The sequence below is a fragment of the Nicotiana tabacum genome, chromosome 13, assembly GCF_000715075.1.
Source record: "Nicotiana tabacum cultivar K326 chromosome 13, ASM71507v2, whole genome shotgun sequence".
In the NCBI taxonomy this organism is placed as follows: domain Eukaryota; kingdom Viridiplantae; phylum Streptophyta; class Magnoliopsida; order Solanales; family Solanaceae; genus Nicotiana; species Nicotiana tabacum.
The window spans coordinates 2,001,531-2,025,107 of record NC_134092.1 but is presented as its reverse complement, the minus strand read 5'-3'; the positions used below and the strand labels follow the sequence as shown (position 1 = coordinate 2,025,107).

Below are 23,577 nucleotides of genomic sequence, written 5' to 3'. Positions count from 1 at the left end.
AATGACATGCAGTGACAAAATATAAATATTAAAGAGTCGATTAAGTCTCGACCTCAATTAATTGTAACAAAGCTCGGTGGAACTAGGTTTGAATATGACGACATTCGATATTATAGTAAGCTTTGGTTCAACTTAATACTATAGTAAATTCGGTTAGTGAGCTCGGCTTGGCTCAACTTAGTACTATAGTACTTGTACAATCCAAAAGTTGAGAAGCAAAAGCTGGCTTGCATGTTATGATGCAAGCCATCATGACATATTTGACAAATAAACACTAGTCATCACAACAACAAAAAATGCAGTGTAATTCCAAAAGTGGGGTTTGAAAATGCAGTGTAATTCCAAAAGTGGGGTTTGAAAAGGGTAGTGTATACGCAAATTTTATCTCTATCATATGAGATAAAAAGACTGTTTCCGATAACAAACATTAACAACAAGATACTACCGAAGCAAGAAAAACTAGCCATTATTATTTACAATCAGGAGCATAGCTAGCCCATCAGCTACTGGTTCGATCGAACCCAGTAACTTTGGTCCAAATCGTATATTTGTCTTATGAGATTCAGTGAATATGTACTAATGACTACTAATTAGAACCCACTAACTTAAAAAACCCGAACCTATAACCTTCAAATTTTGGCTTCGCTCCTGTTTACCTTAGAGAAGATCCAACTATACGTATACCCAAATCAAGCGCCGTCCTGAATACTGATCTTTTGTCCAAAAAAGGCAACTTCAAAATCAGCATGGGCTACGAAATTTCCTCGTTCCTGCTAATTTAGTTATGAACATAGACTTCCTCTCCGTGCGTTTTATGGGTATTTTCGATCTTTATTTTGACATAATATAATATAAAATCAGTAAAAAGAAAGTAATAACAAAAATAATTGAGTGTACAAATCTTAAATGAGTTTAAGTAATATATACCATCACTATAAATAATTTTTACGCTAGTAGGTCACCTACTTAAAATCTAGAATTTGTAATTTTGAAATAAGATAGGTTATTTGCTACAAATACAAACAAGTAAAAATGATTTTACACTATGGTGTACATTATTTAAATATTAAATTTTGTATGTAATGTGTTTGTTACCGAATTTACTTTTAAACTATGATTTTAACACTGTATAATTTATTACTCCCCCGTTTTAATTTATGTGAACCTATTTCCTTTTTAGTCCGTGTCAAAAAGAATGACTCATTTCCTTATTTGGAAACAATTTTACTTTTACACAATGATTTATAGCCACACAAAATATATGTGCCTCATTTTACACCACAAGATCAAAAGTCTTTTTTTTTTAAATTCCGTGCCCAGTCAAATGGGTTCACATAAATTTAAACGGAGGGAGTATTTAATTGTTACTCATATTTTTCGAGGTAAAAAAACTGTATAAACTGTCAAAAGTCTTAGGTTACTGTAAAATAAGAAGAGTGTACTGTGTACTATGGCATGTTAGAATGCATCTTTCAAAATGCAAGAAGAATGACAAGTTTGGTAGAACGAATTCTCTCAATCTTCTATATATGCAAAACAAACACCTACTATAAAACAATTCCTTTACTTTAGTATTTGAAATTATATATTCATTGCCTTCCCTTTGGCATAAAATTAAAGCTGAAAAATGATGGAGTCCTCCACTGAACTCAAATGTAGAAAACCATTTCTGAAACCAATCGAAACAAAGAGAAAAACAATAGAAGAGTTGGAAATGGAAGTTGAAGAAGAAGAACCATTGAGTCCCACAGCAAAAATGTTCTTAGATCCTATATTAAATATTCATGTAATGGCCATTATGTTTTGCAAAACTAGGATTTCTCCACAGCCTACTAAAGACAAGTTGGTTCATACTTTGCTTAAGCATCCACGTTTCACTAGCGTCCTGGTATGTTTTCATTAGAGGCGGATTCAGAATTTATTGTTAATGAGTTTTATAAGTTTGTGCATATGCATATTTTGTTTTTTGCATATATACTTGTGAGTCGAATGCAATGGATTCAGTAGAATCTATTCAAGCTTCTCTTAATTCCAACTCTAGTTTCTATAATTTCTATACTGGTTTTGTTCGTGTAAACTTTTCAAAAAAGAACTTAACTTCTATATATGCAATAATTGTACTGTCGAAGATAACTAGAGATTCTCTAAAATAAGTGGAATTAGTGACTTAGAAAATGAAACACAACATATTATAATACATTGATAATATATAAACTTTTTATGTTATTAGTATATATAAGTTAAGACTTTCTAAAAAAGATGGTAAATTTTGATGCTTTTGTTTTTGGTACCCATGTTCAAATTAAAGAATATTTTTGGTTAAAAATTATCTTTGTAAGTAAGGCATAACTAGAGGATTAGGTACCGGTAGGGGTGTACAAAGAAAACTGATAAACTGCACCAAATCGATAATTCGAGTCAAACCGAAAAAAAAAATCCAATGTGGTTTGGTATTGGAAAATAAAACTCGATCATAATTGGTTTGGTTTTAACTAAAAAAAAGTCAAACCGAAACCAAACCAACCCGATAGTACATTTATATAATTTTTAAAAATATTTTATATATATAAATATTTATTGTAATATAATTTATAAATATTTCTTAAACTTTTTTCACAGTTTTATCTTTTAACGTATTATTTCAAGTTTAGACTTAACATTCTTGAAAGGTAAATAAATTTTAAAGCCCATAAATATAGTAACTCAAACAAAGTTCAAATCAATACTAATGTTAACAAAAGAAATTCAATTCAATACTAGGAATGACGATAATGTTGGATAATTATTTTAGTTTTACATTAGTTTATAATGAAAATGCATAACTTAGTTTATCTTTTTCTTTAGTGCTTAGTTATGTAATTAATATTAGTACTTATTAGCGATACTTATTTTAGCATGACCTATATAGTATTTTTAGATCATGTTAATTTTTATTATGACTTATTAATTAGCAATATTTATTTTATGTAATTTTATTAGTTTATCTTTATTATTGAATATTTTAGTATAATGCTATGACTTATCTCATATTATTGTGTTAGTTTCTTGAAAAATACATTATATAGTTGTATTTTACTTGGACTTAAGAAATATTTGGAGCACAAGTTACATATTTTATGTTATGAAGACTTTACCGGAAAAAACCCCGAAAAACCTAGAAAAACCGAGATTGAAAACCCCGACTTTGTTGGTTTGGTTTGGTTTATAAGTTTAGAAACCCGACACTATTGATTTGGTTTGATAATTGAAAAATTCGAATCAACCAGACTTATGTACACCCTTAGGTACGGGTTTAGACGAACCCAATATGTTTTACTTAGATCTTGTACTTGTATTAGATAATTCATTAAATATGTATAAATATTTAATTGTTAACCTAATAATTAAGACGAGCTATGAATTTGGGGACAAATTTAGAACCCGTTAATTTCAAATTTTTGCTCTCCTTATGTTTGAAAGACTAAAAAAAAGTGCAATCAACCACCTTAAATTAAACCTAAAACACAAACTTTTTCCCGAGTGCTCTTTGCATGTACTTATTTCATTACGTCTCTCTTCTCTGTTTTTTCTCCATATTCTGCACGTAAACTAAATATGTATACCTCAAGATTCATGCATCTTACACTACCAAAAAAAACTGGAATATACTAATCTGTCGTTATAAAATTGCTCGTAGGTAATATAATTTCTTGATAATACGTTGCTAAATAGGATTAGCATGAATTTTTCTGTTTTGTTACGAATTTGTCCGTTTCTAATTCCTGTTTTTTTAGTAGTAATACATGCTAAACAAATTATTGAGAAATATTAATTACAGGTGGTGGATGAAGAAAATGGAGGAGAAATGAAATGGGTACAAACAAAAGTTGATTTAAACCAACATATTATAATACCAGAAATTGACGAAAGTAAGCTGGAATTATCACCAGAAAAATACGTAGAAGATTATGTTCACAACCTTACTAAAACAAGTCTTGACAAATCAAAACCTCTTTGGGAATTTCATCTTTTGAATATTAGAACTCGTGATGCTGAAGCTGTGAGCTTATTTCGTGCACACCATTCTCTTGGCGATGGCACCTCTTTAATTTCTCTATTATTAGCTTGTACTCGTCAAACTGCTGATGAACTCAAGCTTCCTACTATTCCTACCAAGAAAAGAAGGCCTACTTATGACTCAGGTTTGATTTCTTTTAGTTTTTAGCTCTCTTTTTAATTTTTATTTTAAGTACAAAGACATAAAGGGCAACCTGTTGCATAAAGTATTTGTCTTCATGCACGGTCCAGGGAAGGGCCGGCGCACTGTGTGTGTGATGTAGACAACCTTATTTTTGTCTTAATTAAAAAAAAAAGGAATCATCTTGTCTTGGTTCGGTTTAAATATTTGAAAAACTACATGCAGTGACGGATCCAGCATTTTAAGGTAATGGATGCTCACTATTAATTAGTGCTAGCAAATGATGGGAGGAGTCGGATTGATATGGACGGATTGAATATGTTTTAGACAATACGAAATTTTTTTTCGAATCACTCATATTTAATACGGATAAAACATATATTGATTGACGAAAAATATAAATATCCATATTTTCTTGAATATTATCATTATTGTGAGGATTCCAAACAACAATATGGGCCGTCAAATTTGGTGGTGGTAAACTGAATATTTTTTTTTGGTGCCACGATTAACTAAATGAATTGAAAAAAGAAAAAATGACAAAGTTAAGAACAAAAGGGAAAGCCATGTAAAAGGGAGATGAAAAAGAAAGTCAAAGAGTGCACTACGTAAGAATCGAACTCCGAATCATGTAGAGCGCATACTTAGATTTCATTAACCAGTAGCACCCACCAGTCTGTTTGAGTGATGGGTGCTCACCTAAATATATATCCATTTCATGCGAAATTATCTATAAAATTATATGTTCAATACCATGGGAAATGGGTGCTTGAGCACCACAATTCTCTATATGGATCCGCCCATGGCTACATGCCTTGAGTTCGTATATAGATAGAACAAAAAATTAAGAACTTCGAGCCAATAAAGACTGAGAAGATTGACTCAACGATCAATTTTATTCTGAGTTTCATTGTAGAATTCAGACCTAACCATGAAGTTATGGACTCAACGAACTTGAGAATGCAACAAATTCTATTAAAAAGGACTTTGGTTAATAAAATCCAATAAGTTTATCATTTTCTTATTCATTTTGTTTTATATGATTGTATTTGACTAAGCATGATATTTAAAAAAAATGAAAGACTTTTGACACATACCAAATCATTAGAACTTGTGGTCTTACACATGTCATGATATTTTTATTGTTATATAAAATACCTCAATGAAATAAAATTAAGGAAAAGTTTAAAGTCAAAGAATTTTTAAATATGGAATAATATTATCCTTTTTAGAACAGATTAAAGAGAAAGAGTGTCATCGTAAAAAATAAAACATAGGGAGTACTACTTTTTACATACTCTAACTACTCATATAAGTAGCTAGCTTTAAGATGTTCATAATAACAACACATATTTATTACATAAATGGTATATGGTATAGGAGATTAGGAGTAGATCAAATATAGGAAACCAAAGTTTGCTTAAACTTTTAAATGAGACGGTCACACGTATCAAAAGAACTAACTAACTAATTAATCCTTTTGCAGGTAAAGCAAATGTGCAGGGAGGATTATTAGGGTTGTGGGGGTATGTGTTAGCAATTTGGATTTTCATAAGAATGATTGGGAATACAATAGTGGACGTTTTCATGGTCATAGCCACACTTGTATTCTTGAAAGATACAGAAACCCCTATCAATAGTTTGGCTGCAGATTCCAAGTCTAAAATTAGAAGAATTGTTCATCGGACAATTAGTTTGGATGATATGAAGTTGGTCAAAAATGCTTTGAACATGGTAAGTTAATTACTCTCTTCTCCTAGGTCGAAGGCCCTTTTTTCGGACTGTCTTGTTTTCAGGCCTCCACGGTATTTGAAGTCATAGTCACCGTTTGTTCATATTTTTTCCCTTTTTTTCAAAAATGTATTTGTCCAGGAAATTTTGCAAGTTTTTGAAAAATTTTCGAAAATGAGTTTTTCAAAAACAAAAGGTGGTTTTGATCACATTTTCAAAATTTTCAGAAAAACTTTTTTCCTCACTCACAAAATTATAATAGTTTTTTTTAAAGTAAAATGCATGTCCAAACATAATTTTGAATTCTAAATATAATTTTTCAACCTAACTCTTAATTAATACTACTCTTTTTTATCAAAAATTATAATTTTTATGCCCAAACGCCAACTAAAATTCAGAACTCATAGCTTGTCTTTCGAGGTCCTGCTTGAAAGATAGTTGCGAGAACCTATCTGGATTGAGAAGTCCTCTTATATTGGCCCGAGCTTAGTTTCGTTTTCCTATACTTGTGAGTTCATGCAATAGGAGAAATAAATTTTTCATCATGCAATAGAAATGAGTTCAATTATTACTATCTTTTTTCCTTAGCTCCTGCTCCTGAAATTTTTTAAGAATTTTTCAGTGAAATTTAAATGACATTGTGTTCTCTCTCTATATATATACTCCACAGACTGTAAATGATGTTGCCTTGGGAATTACTCAAGCTGGTTTATCTAAGTATCTCAACAGGAGATATGGTAAGAGAAAAATTTACAAATTTTACATTATTTATACTTCAAAAAAACTAGTAAAATATATGAGATATTCATTCCTTTATCACTGATTCAAATAATATTTGCAGCTGTTGGAAAGGAAGACAAGGGGGACACTGAGGAAAACAACAATCTTCCCCTGGGTATTCGACTTCGATCTTGTCTTATGATAAATTTAAGATCAACACCAGGAATTCAGGTATTATTAATTTTTATTTATATAATTATCGTAAACTTATACCTGATAATTTACACCCTTTTTAGCCCATTATTGAATAATTGTAATTTTATCTTTTTTGAAGGCAATTTAAAAAATATTACTCCTTATGTTTTAGTTTATGTTACACTCTTTTATTTTAGTCCCATTTGAAAGTATACCACCTTTCTATATTTATATATATGTAAAAATTATTTAACTTTAAACTTTTCATTTTACTCTTAATGCCATATGATTTTACATCCAGGTAAATGTCATGTTTGTTTAAGATCACATATTTCAAAGAAGAATTAACCTAAATAGCCGCACACCCAATTGCTTAAACTAAAAATAGCCGACGGATGTATAATATATGTATAGTTCATGTATAATATATGTATAACTATGTATAATTATTGTATAATATATGTATACCGACTAGAAAAAGTAAACAGTGAATTCAACCGGCTATTTGTATAAAGATCCCTATTCAGAATGCTAAACTTTATTTTCTTAAACTCCGTACCTGATCAAACAGGTTGGTATAAAATGAGATGAAGGTAGTACCATCTAATACTAACTACTTAAACTAAAGTAGTAAAGTTTCATTAGCTAGTATTACATTCAAGAATACAGAAAATTAACCTTATGATATGTTTGAAAGTACAGGATTTAGCTGATATGATGGAGAAGGGTAGCAAAGGGAAGTGGGGAGGTTGGGGAAATTGGTTTGGTTGTGCTCTTTTACCCTTTAAGATTGCACTACGTGATGACCCTTTAGATTATGTTAAAGAAGCTAAGGCAACCATTGATCGAAAGAAGAACTCATTTGAAGCTTTGTACACTTTGGTCATGGCAGAATTACTCAGCAAGATATATGGCATCAAGGTATGTATATATGCAACTTCACAATTATTGCACTATCTGATTGGCGTAATAGACACCTCTACTAGTAAAAAAAAAGCAGTCCAGTGTACTAAACTCCCGCTATGCGCGAGGTTCTGGGAAGGACCGGACCATAAGGGCCTACTTGTACAACTTCAAAATTATGGTACGCATATGCAACTTTGAAATAGTAAGGGGGGCCTTGAAGGAAACAATAAAATTATTTATGTGTGATCAATAGATCACGGGTTCGAACCGTGAAATCAGCCACTGATACTTGTATTAGGGTAGGTTGCCCCCTTTGGATACGGCCGGAGGCGGGGCTAGGATTTCGGCCTTATGGATTCTGGATTTTAGAACGACAACTGGGTTCTACATTTAATATTTGTACACATTTAATAAATTTTTCAACACAAAATATATTGTTTGAGCAAAAGCTATTGGGTCCAGCCGAACCCGTAGCTTCACTTTTGCCTCCGCCCCTGAATACGGCCATTCTCCGAACCCTGCGTAGACGTCGGATGCTTCGTGCATTGGGCTACTCTTTGTGTTTTAACAACTATAAATGTCTGTATGAAACCCCGTGAAGTAGGGGTATCAGAATATCAAAACGAGACAAGTAGAGATGTTTATTAGGCTATTCTTTCTATTTTTTCTTTTTGAAACTTTGAACCTCACGATGTGATGAATGTTGATCTTCGATTGATAGGCAGTGAGTGGTATGACTCAAAGAGTATTTTCAAGTGCAACAATTTGCTTCACCAACTTGGTTGGACCTCAGGAGGAAATTGAGTTTTGTGGCCATCCCTTAGCTTATTTTGCTCCAACTTCTTATGGCCAACCAAATGTAAGCATTGCATTATTCCTTCTGCATTTGGCTGATTTCTTTTTTCGTCATATAAATTAGTTGAATCTTGAATAGGAAACTTGATTATAATTTTTCTTTTTTCCCACACGTGAAAATTCATACTAATGTCACGTGAAAATTCACACTATTGTTGAAATATTGAAAATCAATGTTGGGATACCATAGAGCAACGATAAAATTGTCTCTACGTGACCTATAGATCACGGGTTCGAGCCGTTGAAGAAGCCACTAATGCTTGCATTAAGATAGGCTGTCTACATCACACCGCTTAGAGTGCGGCCCTTCCCCGGATCTTGGGTGAATGCAGAATACATTGTGCACCGAGCTGTGCTTTTTTCTAATGTTGGGATACCATTCTTTTTCAATTGTAGGCATTGACGATCAATTTCCAAAGCTATATCAACAAGATGACTATCGTCCTGTCAATTGATGAAAGTGCTATTCCTGATCCACAACAGCTACTTGATGATTTTGAAGATTCTATGAAGCTAATAAAAGATGCTGTCATCGAAAGAGGACTGGTCAAGAATAGAAATGATCAAGATATTACACCTATATGAGCATTTATACTGGAAAAGACCTACTAATGGCTTAATATATATTATATATATTCAGCACTTCTTGTGTTGTAACTAATTCAGTTTACTGCCCTTCATCTTTATTATCATGAACATATGTATTTTACATTGATATTCTGTCAGTACTCATAATATTGAAACTATTTGATGTAACCGCAAACTAGTGTACGTTTGGGTTTGGCCAGTAGAAAAGACAACAAAGTATGCAATGTTGTAGAAAAAATAAAACGGCAATAGGTTACAAAATGTTTTTCATAATTAATTGAGAAGATAGATTGTTTAGTCCATAAAGATGCTAAATATATTTCCAGCTCTTCTTTAAAACGATAACGGCAAAGCAAAAGGATGATCTTTTTACCCAGTTGGGTGGCAAAGAGGAGTTTAAATAGCACAGGCTAGCCAGTTTTTAAACTGGTAATTGAAAATAGTCAGCGCTTGCAAAGTCATTGAAAAATAATCACTATTTTATTGAAACACAGAAAGTTTCAGCATAATATGCTGGATTATGGAGCCCACGCGCATAAATTTCCAGCATATTATATTGGAACTCCAGCACACGGAAAGTTCCAGCATAATAAGCTGGACATTGGAGTTCTTGCATATGAACTTCCAGCATATTATATGTTAGAACTCCAGCAAATTATGAAATTTCAGCATATTATGCTGGAATCTCATATGTAAAAAAATTCGAACTCCAGCATATTATGCTGGAATTTTTCCAGATTTTTAAGGATGTTTTTGTTCAGATTTTATCTTTACATGAAAAAATGGCTAAATTTCATTAGATTTGAAGTTGTGGCTATTTTTTAATTCCCACTTGTAAATCTGGCTATTTTTAGTTTTTTTCCCGAAAATCTTGACATGTAAAAGTTAGAAAGTTAACCTAATCTTCAAGTCAAGTTGATGCACACTAGTAGCCACTTTTAAGCCTGCTAATTGAAAATATATTTATATTTTACAATATTTTTAAAAATTAATCAATTCACCAAAATTTCAGGACTAAATATCATCAATTTTTGTATCCTAAATTTTGAGTCGCTAATTTAGATTCAAAACTTAGCATCCTAAATTTTTGAACTGTTAATTTGAAATTTTGGACTAAGTGTTCTGAATTTTTGAACTGTTAATTTAAAATTCAGGGCATAAAATTTAAATTTTTGGATACAATATTTGAACTTTAGGACACGATGTCGTGAAGTTTGAACGTGAGCTTTAAACTTTAGGACGTCGTGTCTTGAAATTTGAGCGAATTGACTAATTTTAAAATATATTGTAAACTGTTGATATATTTTAAATAATATGCTTAAAAGTGGTTCCCCGATCATTTTCACAAAAATATTTTCCTTACAGTTTGGGGTGAAAATAGCATAGGTAATCAAAAAATAGCCAGCGTTTGCAAAATTATTAAAAAATAGCCATTATTTTAGGTGAAACATGAAAAGTTCCAGCATAATTTGTTGAATTATGGAGCTTCTGCGTATAGACTTCCAGCATATTGTGTTGGAACTCTCGCCCATTTTACTGGAATCTCATATGTAAAAAATTCGAACTCCAGCATATTATGATAGAACGTTTTTCGGATTTTTAAGGGTGTTCTTGTTTAGATTTTATCTTTACGTGAAAAAGTGACTATATTTCGATTACTTTTGAAATTGTGACTATTGTTTAATTATCAATTATAAATGTGGCTATTTCTGATTTTCCTCCCAGCTTGGGTTCCAGACTGCAAACTATATTTATTTTTTATTTTTGAAAAAATGGCCAAATATACCCCTCTACTTTAGTATTTTTTTCATATCTACCCTCTGTTACATTATCTGGCCATATTTAGACTTATCGTTAGTCAAACTTTTTAAAAATACCCTCCACCCTACGGAAAGCCATCAGATTAATAAAATAATTATTTAAAAAAATTCATTAACCCAAACCCGTTAAACCCATCATTTAAAAATATGGAACCTAGATTTCTGAGACGTCTTAACACATTTTATTCATTTAGAGAGAGACCGGGAATGGTGGCGGAAGTATGATTAGTAAGAACTTATATTTTGGTTATTACTTGTTCATGGTGGCATTAAGATGCCATGTTATCACTTTCATTTTTTTTGTGTGTGGTTATAATATGGCATCCCTTTGTTTAATATAATACACACTTGATAGTTGGTTTGTAAGTTGGTAACAACTGATATACTTTAATAATACTTGTGTTTGGTTAATACATGTAGGTAGTGTACTTAGGTTGTTAAGTTACTTTCTGTCACGGTCCCAAATTTCCTCCGTATGATGTCGTGATAATATCTAGTCTCTAAAACTAGGTAAGCCTATCAATTATGCGGAATAACAGAATCTAAAGCTGAAACTCAAATCTCAACATATGAAATAAATAAAAACTGCAATTCAAAATAGTTACAACTCCCAAAACCCGGTAGAAATAAGTCACAAGTTTCTAAGAGAAATACTAAGTGTCTTTATGCAACCGAGTCTAAAGAGAATAAGGAGAACAACATAATAAGGATAGAGGGGGACTCCGAGGTCTGCAGACGCTGGCAGATATACCTTGAAGTCTTCGTGTACGGCTAGCTTACTGATATCTGGTTTGATAGTAAGTACCTGGATCTGCACAAAAAGATGTGCAGAAGCGTAGAATGAGTACACCACAGCGGTACCCATTAAGTGCCAAGCCTAACCTCGGTAGAGTAGTGACGAGGTCAGGTCAGGCCCTACTGAAAAAAATAAAAGACATGGTGAAAAGTTTAACAATATAATAAAAATAATGACAAAGGGAATGAATTAAGTAAGGAGTATGTCACAATTTAACTACACAGAATAAGGGCAAATAATACCTCACGGAAGGAAAACAAGAATTTTCATATTTAAGGAAAACACAAAATAACTAAAAGTAAGTGCAGCCATAGAGAAATATCAACAAGGGCACTCCCGAGGTACCGCCTCGTAGTCCCAAATCATAAATAAATTCACAATAATTCTTTTCCTTATATCACCGCGGGAGCCTTCACATTTAATTTTAAAGAAAATATTTTTTCCGAAATAGCATCCCGCGTTTTAGCCATCATTATCACACCGCATGATTTCTAGTAGTTTCCCTACTAGCCACGCGTATCAAGTCACCCTTATCTCACCTCACACGTTTCAACACCCAAACCTTATACCACCGCATGCGTATCAATATCAAAATATATCACAATTTACACCTCAAATGCCCAAATATTTCGACTTGCCAAAATAAATCAACAACAATAATATTTTTCACAATAAGGAGCTTGTGGCTCAATCACAATGAGTATAAAAATCCCACAAAATATTCGGGAATGAATAACTCAGCAAAAATAATATTTCATAATTTTTAGCACTTTGCCTCAATACCAAATTTTAAAATGTCAAATACTTCATAGTAATAATAATTAAATTAAGAAATTCAACTTTCAAATTAATAATAATTAAATTAAAAAATTCAACTTTCAAATATTGAGCACAAAATAAAAGAAACACAGTTTCAATTAAACAGGTAAAACAATTAGCAAGAAAAATATCAGACAAATTTAAAATATAAAAATAGATCAATGATGATGAATATAACCGAATAAAATAATTTAATTAATATGCAACAATGCTTTACACAATTTAAAGACATAATCTTTCACATTTATCCCATGTACACACTCGTCACCTCGTGTACACGGCTTTCAACACATCAACATTTTCATATCAATACCAATCCTAAGAGGAATTTTCTCTACACAAGGTCAGACAAGTCACTTACCTCGAATCGGTAATTCTTTACTTTGCTATGCCTTTGCCTCGTGAATTGGCCTCTGAAAGCCTCGTATCTAGCCACAATCAATTCGATTTAATCAATACAAATTATTAAAATTTAATTCCATATGAAAATACTAATTTTTCAACAAAATCCAAAATTTAACTCAAAAATCGCCCGTGGAGCCCACGTCTCGGAACCCGACAAAAGTTATAAAATATGAACGCACATTCTACTACAAGTCCAGCCATGCCAAAATCACTAAATTTCGACATCAATTCGACCCTAAAATTTTCAATCTAAACTTAGGGATTTTCACAATTGTTCCAACTTAATCCACCAATTAAACGTTAAAAAAAATATAGATTCGGGTAGTTTGACCAAAATTGAGTTAAGAACACTTACCCCGATGTTTTTCTTGAAAAATCTTCCGAAAATCGCCTCACCCGAGCTCTTAAAATCCAAAAATGGGTGTTGTCTCCGTCCAGACGCCGATGCTCTGTATCGTCTCCCCTCCTAAGAATTCCAGATCTTCCCTAATTTCTAGCCCCTGTATTGTTCTGCTCTCTGTTCTTTATCTATGTGCCTCTCTAAAATGGATGAATTCTTGGGCAAAAGAAATGAGTGTGGTCCCCACTAATAAAAAAAATATCGTGTGTTTGTGCTCTTGTCATTTATCTGAGTATGTACTACAAATAAGGACAAAAATTTAAATGGGAGAATGAGGTGATCACGTGAACTGATTGTAAGCATGTGAATTAGTTAATTTGGATATAAAGGAATCTGCAGTACTGTGGCCATCTTTGAATTGCTCTTCTTTTCATTTTGATCTTTTTTTTTTTTGGTTATAATCCAAAATACTAATCCATAACTGAATACATGAAATAAAAGGGTGAAACAACTACATTAGCTATTATTTTGTAATTTTCAATTTTATCCAAAGTAAGATAAACTAAAAATTGCTAGACTAAATATTAATTAGATAAAATAAAACAAAATAATCATGTAATTTTTATTTTTAAGATAAAATAAAGTAAAAAGTTAAAAATAGTCAAAATAACAATATTATATCTAAATCCAACATCTAAGCACTAAAAGGTAAAACAATTTCGAGGAGGGTAAAAAATTACATGTCTACACACGTAACTACCAAATGAACTAGAGAAAACATAAATTAGGGGTTCGGGGCTAGATCTCTCAAAACGACCGGTTGGGTCGTTACACTTTCCAACTTGTTGGTGTACTTTCTTTCATTCTTGATGAATTTATTGGAATGTGGTTTGATATTAAATTGAATCTCCTCTAATTATTTTTTAATTTTTGTTCATTATAAGTTCAGTTGTTACTAAGAATTATGAGTATCCCATCCTATATCTTAGAATCTAGTTTTGGTTCTTAAGGCGTGATTTGATGATAATTACTTATTAACCAAATGCTTAAAGCAGAATGAGAAAATCATGGTGCATGAATACTCATCAACAAAAGCTCACTGTTGGAGGAGGAAATACTTCAATAACTGCTTTAAGACTTTAGAACTGGCAACCTAATAAGATGCTATAAACATATAAGTCATAGTGCAAAATAAATCATGATAAATACTAGGTACAACTCGACATGGTGGCAAAAAATAAAGCGAGAAGCTAGAAGAAACAAAGAAAATTGAAAAAGGTATAATATAATAAACATCTAATAAGTGGGCGTTTGGACATAAGAATCGTAAAATTTAGGAAAAAAGTGAAAAACAAATTCAAATGAAAATGGTATTTGAATACTAGAGTTGTGTTTGGATATGAATATAATTTTGGGTTGTTTCTGAAGTTTTGTGAGTGATTTGAGTGAAATTTTTTAAAAATAACTTTTTGGAGTTTTTCAAATTTTCGAAAAATTTCAAAATCCAACTTCAAGTGAAAATTTGAAAATTTATGGCTAAACACTGATTTCGGAAAAAAGTAAAAAAATTTCGGAAAAAGTAAAATTTTTCGTATGTCCAAACGGGCTCTAAGGATATTAAAAGAATTGGGACTCAATGTATAAATGAATATATGGTTATCGATATTTTTGTGTCTTTCACTTCTTGAGTTCAACAAGTGACTACGAAGGAGATGACTAATATGCGAGTAAGAAGTGAAGTAAATAAAAGGGGTTTAACGGGATATTAATGGGTTTTAAAAAAATAGATATTTTTTTAAATTTGGTGACTTTCCGTTAGGTGGATTGATCTCGTCCAAGTCACACCTCTATTTGGGGTTGTGAAACGGTCGGAGCAATAATAGTACCCAACAAGGAATCGGGGTCGAGCAACCAACCATAAACAAGCAATAAATCAAATACCCATTAAGTTCACACCCTAGGGTTGGGTCACAACCCTAGTGAAATCTAGTTACTCATGCTTAAATTAGGAGATGAAGAATAAGAAGTGATAATTAAACCTATATTAAAGATTGAAATGATAAAACTAATATTCAAAAAGCTCAAAATGTCAAAAAAATAACTAAAAGAAGCAAAGTAAACGGTTGCTGATGTCAAAAGGTACTTAAGTTAACCTAAAAAAGTGAAACTATTCTGTTTATACAGTGCTGGAATTTTCGGACAACATTGCCCTTCTCGGAGGTTCTGCGGCCGCACAATTCCATGTGTAGTCCACACTCTGCTTCAGTCTTGACAGGATTTAAATCTGCGGTCGCACAATTCTGAACTGCGGTCGCATCTCTCATATTCTGCGGTCCACACTTTTCTGGGTGCGGCCGCACAAGGTTCTTCTGCGGACCACACATTTCTGAGTGCGGCCGCACATGGTTCTTTTGCGGACCACACATTTCTGAGTGCGACCGCACATGGCTCTTCTGCGAACTGCACATTTCTGAGTGCGACCGCGTAGCTGACTTCTGCAGCCGCACAATAATTGTGCGGTTCACACTTCCTTTGAGCTTGGAATGAGAACTCTCTGAACTTCTGATCTTGCTTAACTTCTGCGACCGCACATTGCATTTGGACTCTGATAAACTTTCCTTCACAATTTGCGGCCGCAGATGAAAATATGCGGTCCGCACTTTGAGCTTTTGTGCCTGATTTTGTCCTTGAGTTCAAATCACTCCTTCTTGAGTTGGATTTCATCTTAGTGTCTTATTTTCCAGTTACTCCTGCAATTAAACATATTTCATTAGTTTTAGGGAATACAATTAAATGCTTTCGTACTAAAACAAAAATAAAAATGTGCTAATAAGTAGTCAAAATCCCCACTCATCAAATCCCCCAAACTTAACTAATTGCTTGTCCTCAAGCAAATAAAGTAGTTCCCACCTCCCCAAGTTAAGATCTATTCCATCCAATTAAAAATGCATCAATCTCACCTCAATTGGGACCAACAATTACCCACACACTCATGAATTATTAACAAGGCAATGGATTGAACTTTTAAGCACAAATAGTTTTATGTGACACTTGAGCATCAAGAGTTGACTTAATTCATCAAGGAAGCTCGCTCTTTCATGTAGGTCATTGTGAATCCCAAAATCCCCCTCTTATACTCTCAGTTTGTACCTCACTTAAGAATGTAGCACTCAATTCAAAGTTTTGTGAAAGGTTCGCTCATCTCTCTGAAAAGAATGTCGCAAGTACGGCTTTAAGTACCCTATGATTGCCCCTCATGTAAATTACCACTAATGTAAGCTCACTCGGCTTGAAATCACGTAGGACTTTTTGGGAATGTAATGAAGGCTTTTGGACTAAGGTTTGATATACTAGGATAGAATGAGTTCATCTTTCCTTAAACACTCCATTTTCTCTTATCGGCTCATGCTTTTCCCACTCTTTGAGGAATTTTCTTTTTCCTTAGGGGAACTAGAGAGACTTACCATCACTATTTCTTGGTCATGATATTCATGCTTTTCTTCTTTGTTTTCTCCATGCTTTGCATCATTACCATTCTTTGAAATCCCTTCAATTTTTCAACTTATTCACTTTCTTTTTGCATTTTTCTTTTTGTTTTTCTTTCTTTTTCTCGCCTTACCCTTTCTTCATTTCTATTCTCATTTTTGTGCCTTGGTACCTTTTTCAAACTCCTCGTCTCTCCCCCATACTTATGTTTTAGCCAATTGTTTCTCAAGAGTGTTAAGGAAAGCTCGGGTGCCAAGAGATGGTCACTACAAAACGGGTAAAGGCTTATAACATAGTTATCAAATGAGAAAGGTTTTAGGCTCAAATGGGTTGACCAGGGATAACAACTTTGGTGGGTCATAGGAAATTTCAAGCGGGTCAAGGAGAGCCTACAATCATTTTTCAAGCCAAGCAAAACTTAAAATTTTGCCTAGAAACATATTCGGGGCAATTCTAGACTATTTGCACGGGTACTTGGACTTGCAACAAAATTATCTCACCTCTCATGTAACTGGAATGTTAAAAAGGATAGAGTCGAGGGCCCACAATAACCATATTCAAGATTGAAAATCACTATGGCTCGACTAAACCACTCGATGATTGCCTAAGTCAATGCAAGAGTCATAAGGTCTCTAATTAGAGCTATTTATTTCCCGAAAAACTTGTTTTTAACCATAAGTACGTAGTTAAGTGTGTCAGTACCAGGTGAAGCATGTGTGACTCTTTTATTCATTAATACTATTACTACTACTATTCTTACCTAAACATCAAAAACGGACTCAAACCATTAAGAAGATTGTCATGCCATCCATCGTTGGGAAGAATCACCCGATTTACACACAAATTACATTTGGAAAGAACCGTGACATTAAGAAAACCAAATGCTTATTGACTACTAAAAACATAAAACGAAGCTACAAAATTAAACATAGACTAATAATAAAACAAATTAAAGAAGCTACAAAGAAAGCTACTAAAGACAAATGAATGTACATAATGAGAGGGGGAAAGATATAATATACATCAATAGATAAAGAGGGAAGAATATATACATAAATAAAAGGAAAGAGGAAAATGTTATCGGTTATTACAAACCAAATGTAAAATATCCAAATATCAAATAAACTCCACCCCCATGAATAAAAATAAGCATTGTCCTCAATGCTTAACAAAATAAGAATAAGGAAGGGTAAGAGTAAAGAGGACTCCCTATGTGGCCTTGGATATCTCTATGTCCATAGAAGCGTTACCGCCCTCGGTCTCCTCTAACTGGATCTCATCATCCCCCGCTCTGGGAATAACTGGGTTGGTGAACATCTGGCGCACTGTATCAGCAGTGTCGGCAGCCATGTATGGCTCCTCAGACTGGCCAGCTAGTGTTGTTGGGTCTGTCCCCATCAGCATATCAAATGGAAGGTCACCAGCTGCTGCTATCTTAGTCACCTCTATCATCAGTCTGTCAACTAATTTCTTGGACGCCTGAGATTTCTTCATTTTCTTTACCTGCTTCCCAAGCTCCTCAATAATTGTGCCATGTACTACCAGGGTGTTCATGATGGTGGTCTGGTTCTCCAAGATCTTCTTCAATGTGTCCTCCACTGTCGAAGGAATTTGGGGTACCGAGATGGATGACTGTGCTGCAACAACACTAGATATGTCAGTCAGCCTTGTAGTGGTTTTCTGCATCTAGTTGTTGAGGCTCGCCAGTGTTTGGGAGACTCGCTACGTAGATAGTGGATGAGCGGCCATGTGCACCGGCTTCAAAATCGATGTGGAAGGCACTGGTGCTGAAGGACCTGAAAAAAAAGGTTGAGGCATAGCCGCTGCACTATTAGAAGGATCTGCTGAAGTAGATGGCATGTCAACTGTCCTAGAAGCTACCCCGACAGGCTCATCATACTGGCCTGCAGTAGTAGAGGGCTGACCCTTCTTCTTTGGGTTTGCACCATCTAGCAACGAATACAACAAGAAAGGCTTCTTCGCCTTCACCTTAGTGTCAAAATCCCTTGGTTCCACCCCTGCATCTGTGAGGTACTCAGTGATAGTGTTGGGATACGGGTAGGAGGTGTCACCTTTCCTGGGAACCAAGGACATGTTGACCGACATCATGACACCCACATTGATTGGGTACCTGACCATGATCGAGGCGACTAACACTACTCGCGAGATTGGTAGATTTGTTTCATTCCGACATGGGTCTATTCTGCTACACACAAATGTCTGCCATCCCTTTGCCTCAAAATTTAGGGTGTTTCGCTGAATTGGAATCCCTGATGTGATCCATGGTGGTGGTGGTCCCGGAGCTGCCAGAAGCTCAACTAGCCATGGACGAGCTGCATCGCCCATAGACAGATTTTCCAAGTATTGCACTGGCTCCACATCCTCCAACCTTAGGTATGTGTTTAGGGTGGTTTGGTCAAACCTCACTTTCAAGTTCCTCACTTTCGTCACTTTGGTCTCCTTCTTTATGTGTACCACATTGGCATAAAATTCCTGGACCAAGTGCTCTTTGGCATCCACTAAACTTTGAGTGAACCATTTCCACCCTTTTCTTTCCCGAAATTGTCTTAACACATTTGGGTTGTATATATCCAGATATTTCAACACAAACTGTAGCTCAAGAGTGAGCGATCTCTGCGGCCACCACTCTCAGAACCTATTGAATGCAGTCATGCTCACAAACCTATCTTCCCAAACTTCCTTATTCTTTGACCTATCCAGGCCTGCAACTCTGGTATCATCCCCCGGCCATCATTTGGATCTAATCCACCTCCACTGTAGTAGCTGGTGTGTCGTGAGCATGTGTTGCTGAAGGCTCCGAAGTCTAATTATTCCCTTCCGACCCCTTAGAAGTACTCTCAGAAGAGGTAGGCTTATTTCTCAGTCGGTATCTGTCCTGGGGCAGTTGTGGCTGTGATTGCACAGCAGTATGCCTTTGCACTAAGTCGCCTTCCGATGCTTCCCTCGACATGGCATATGAACTTGATTCGGAGGGCTCCGGCTGTCTACCTCGGACTGTTGTTGCCTTCTTACTGATCACCTTTTAAAGGGTGAGGGGTAAGGTGCTTTTGTCTCTGCCTCTGGAAGGTTCACCCCTCCCCTTTAATGCATCACCATGACCACGTGATCTAACCATATTCTGCAAAAAATAGCAGTAAGAGTCAGTTCTAGTTAAGTGCAGGTAAGTAGAAAATTTGCAGAACAAAACATGTTGTAGGTTAGGGAAGTGCAGAGCGCACATTTTTGAGTGCGGACGCAGATGGTGTTGTGCGGACCACACAATTTAAAAGTGCGACTGCAGTGATGATTCTGCGGTCCGCACAAATTTTGGGTGCGGCCGCACATTGAAACTTCAAAAATGACAACTCTCTGAAGACAAGGAATTGCTTGATTTGCAGTCGCACACACTTTTCTGTGGCCGCGGTTGAATTTCTGCGGACCGCACAATCATTATACATCAAATTCCCTATCCTACTGATCTGCGGACAGTACAATTCCTTATGCGGCCGCACAATTCAAAAGTTTATCTAGCAGATTTTAGGGTTCTACTCTTTCGCACAATTTAGACATGGTAGTAGCAATTAAACTATATCAACCAAATACCCATCCCCCATATAGCAACTAGGAGTTTACCCAACACAAATTACAATCCACATGGTTATGAATTTGACAATTGGAAATAACTAAACAAATTATCAACTATATTAAGAAAATTGAAAAATTCTAAGGATGATTTGAACATACCAGTGATGAAGTGGTGTTAAGGAGTGATCAAAGATGATGATTTAGGAGGCGAATGAGTGCTTCAGTTGAGTGCAATATTTGTGCCTTTGTTTTAATTCTCCGAGAGTTTAGAGTTGTAACAGTAAAGTGATGGCTACTATTTATACTTAATGGGTTGGCCAAAAGTTCAAGAGACGAGTGCGGCCGCAGAATTCCTTTTGTGGTCCACACTCTTTTACCTGATGGGCATTTACCCTTTGTTGATTTGTGGTTCGCAGAATTCCTTATGCGTCCGCAGATTCTGGTGCAGACCGTAGGTTTCCTTGTGCGTACGCACAATGGCCATTTCTCTGACAAACAAACTTCAAGAGTGTGCAATTTTCCATCTCAAGTTTTGCGGTCGCAAATCCCTTTTTGCTATAGCATTCAAAATTGTGTGGTCCGCACTTTTTCCATGCTTAATCAATTTTTCTGAGCACAGTCCCCGTAAAGTACAATCATTCCTGCAACACACTTCAAAACCAGTTAGCACAAAAGAAAACCTATCTTAATAAGAAGAAAAAGAACAAGAAAAAGAAACATGGGTTGCCCCCAAGAAGCGCCTTATTTAACGTCGCGACACGACGCAGATTACATCACTTCAAATGAATCACTGCCACCGCGCGGCCATCATCAGCTTGTCCCAAATAATGCTTCACTCAGTGACCATTGACTCGAATACCTCATCACTTTTGTTCTTCAAGTCCAATGCACCAAAAGGTGTCACGCCCACAATTTCAAAGGGACCACTCCATTTGGATTTCAACTTTATGGGAAACATCTTCAATCGTGAGTTGAACAACAAAACAAAATCACCCACCTTGAATTCCGTATTTCGGATGTATTTGTCATGAAGGTACTTCATTCTTTATTTGTACAAGGACGAACTTGCATATGCATGGTACCGGAATTTATCTAATTCATTCAAATGTGCAACCCACAAGGCAGAAGCTACATCCCAATCAAGATTTAACTTCTTTAAAGCCCACATGGCCTTGTGCTCAAGTTCCACCGGAAGATGACAAGGTTTGCCAAACACCAACCGGTATGGAGACTTCTCGATAGTAGTTTTGAAAGCAGTCTGATAAGCCCATAGTGCATCATCAAGCTTCTTTTACCAATCCGTCCGATTAACATTCACGGTTTTGTACAAAATACTCTTTATCTCCCGATTGGAGACTTCCACTTGACCACTTGCTTGAGGGTGATAGGGAGTCGTAACTTTATGAGTGAAACCTTACTTGCTAAGCAAGGTGTCAAAAGCTTTATTACAAAAATGCGACCCCCTATCGCTTATGATATCCCGTGGAGTACCAAACCTTGTGAAAATGTTCTTCTTCAAAAATGCCACCGCACTTCTTGCTTCATCGTTGGGTAGAGCAACGGCCTCAACCCATTTTGACACATAATCAATAGCTACCAAGATGTAGGTGTTTCCACAAGAACTCACAAAGGGACCCATGAAGTCAATACCCCACACATCGAAAATATCAATCTCCAAAATTGTGGTGAGGGGCATTTTATTTTTCTTTGATATTCCACCGGCCCTTTGACATTCATCACAAAGCTTGACGAGATCACTTGCATCCTTGGAAAGAGTGGGCCAATAGAAACTGCAACTTAACACTTTGGCCGCCGTTCGTGCTCCACCATGGTGACCACTATATGGCGAAGAATGACAAGCCCCAAGAATTTCACATTGTTCCTCCTCCGGTACACATCTTCTATTCACTTCATTCGTACAAATACGGAAAATGTACGGTTCATCCCAATAATAGTCTTGACAATCCCGTTTGAGCTTCTTCTTTTGGTTTGAAGAGAACTCATCCGGGATAATACCACTCACAAGAAAATTTGATAGATCCGCGAACCATGGTACCTCTTTCATTGAAATGGCTAAGAGTTTCTCATCGGGGAAGGAGTTATTGATTTCAAGACCATCATGCGGCCTCCCCTCCTCCTCCAAACGAGACAAGTGGTCAGCCACTTGGTTTTTACTTCCTTTTCGGTCTTGGATGTCTATGTTAAGATCTTGCAACAAAAGCACCCATCTCATCAACTGGGATTTGGAATATTTCTTGCTCATAAGGTAACGAAATGCCGCATGATCCGTGTGGACAATCACTTTTGCACCCATCAAGTACAGACGTAACTTCTCAATAGCAAACACAATAGCAAGGAGCTCTTTTTCGGTCATAGTGTAATTGACTTGGGTATCATTCATTGTCTTACTAGCATAGTAGACCGGATGAAAGATCTTGTTGATACGTTGTCCCAAAACTGCTCCAACTGCCACATCACTAGCATCACACATGAGCTCAAAAGGAATGCTCCAATTCGGGGCAGTGATAATGGGAGTAGTTGTCAACTTGAAGAGCAATTCGAATGCTCTCATGTAATCATCATTGAAGTGAAATCTAGCATCTTTCTCCAAACGCTTGCACAAGGGGTTCACCACCTTGGAAAAATCCTTTATGAAACACCGGTAGAACCCCGCATTACCCAAGAAACTTCTCACGCCCTTCACGGATGTTAGAGGTAGAAGTTTAGAAATCACCTCTATTTTTGCCTTGTCGACCTCTATTCCATTCTTTGAAATTTTGTGGCCAAGGACAATACCCTCCTCGACCATGAAATGACATTTCTCCCAATTCAACACCAAGTTCGTTTCTTCACGCCTTGCCAAAACCTTATCCAAAATTTCCAAGCAATCATCAAAGGAATCCCCGACTACCAAAAAGTAATCCATGAAGACTTCAAGGTAGTCCTCTACCATATCCATAAAGATATCATACACCGTTGAAAAGTTGTCGGTGCATTGCATAAGCCAAATGACATCCGCTTGAAAGAGAAAGTGCCATAGGGACAAGTGAACGTTATTTTCTCTTGATCTTCCGGGCAATAAGGATTTGATTGTAGCCTGAATATCCATCTAGATAGCAATAGAATACCCGGCCAGCCAACCTATCAAGCATTT

At 35.3% G+C, this 23,577-nt stretch overlaps 1 protein-coding gene and 1 long non-coding RNA gene across 4 annotated transcripts; one reads left to right on the top strand and one right to left on the bottom strand.

Annotated features, from left to right (window-relative positions):
• The first annotated feature begins 1,486 nt into the window (after positions 1 to 1,486).
• Positions 1,487 to 9,337, top strand: LOC107784736 (wax ester synthase/diacylglycerol acyltransferase 11-like). Its single transcript, XM_016605912.2, has 8 exons — positions 1,487 to 1,888; positions 3,818 to 4,181; positions 5,664 to 5,911; positions 6,579 to 6,645; positions 6,750 to 6,859; positions 7,526 to 7,744; positions 8,451 to 8,588; positions 8,981 to 9,337. The coding sequence occupies exons 1-8, from the start codon at positions 1,628 to 1,630 to the stop codon at positions 9,167 to 9,169; spliced, it is 1,596 nt and encodes a 531-aa protein (XP_016461398.1). The 5' UTR covers positions 1,487 to 1,627; the 3' UTR covers positions 9,170 to 9,337.
• Positions 9,338 to 11,535: 2,198 nt separating this feature from the next.
• Positions 11,536 to 13,666, bottom strand: LOC142168380 (uncharacterized). 3 transcript variants are annotated; one of them, XR_012698241.1, is made up of 3 exons: positions 13,368 to 13,666; positions 12,969 to 13,035; positions 11,536 to 11,910 (listed from the first exon to the last, which is right to left on the bottom strand). It is a non-coding gene; the product is annotated as an uncharacterized LOC142168380 (long non-coding RNA). The 3 variants fall into 3 exon arrangements; XR_012698242.1 differs by having other exon boundaries at positions 11,536 to 11,803; XR_012698240.1 differs by having other exon boundaries at positions 11,536 to 13,035.
• Positions 13,667 to 23,577: the final 9,911 nt, after the last annotated feature.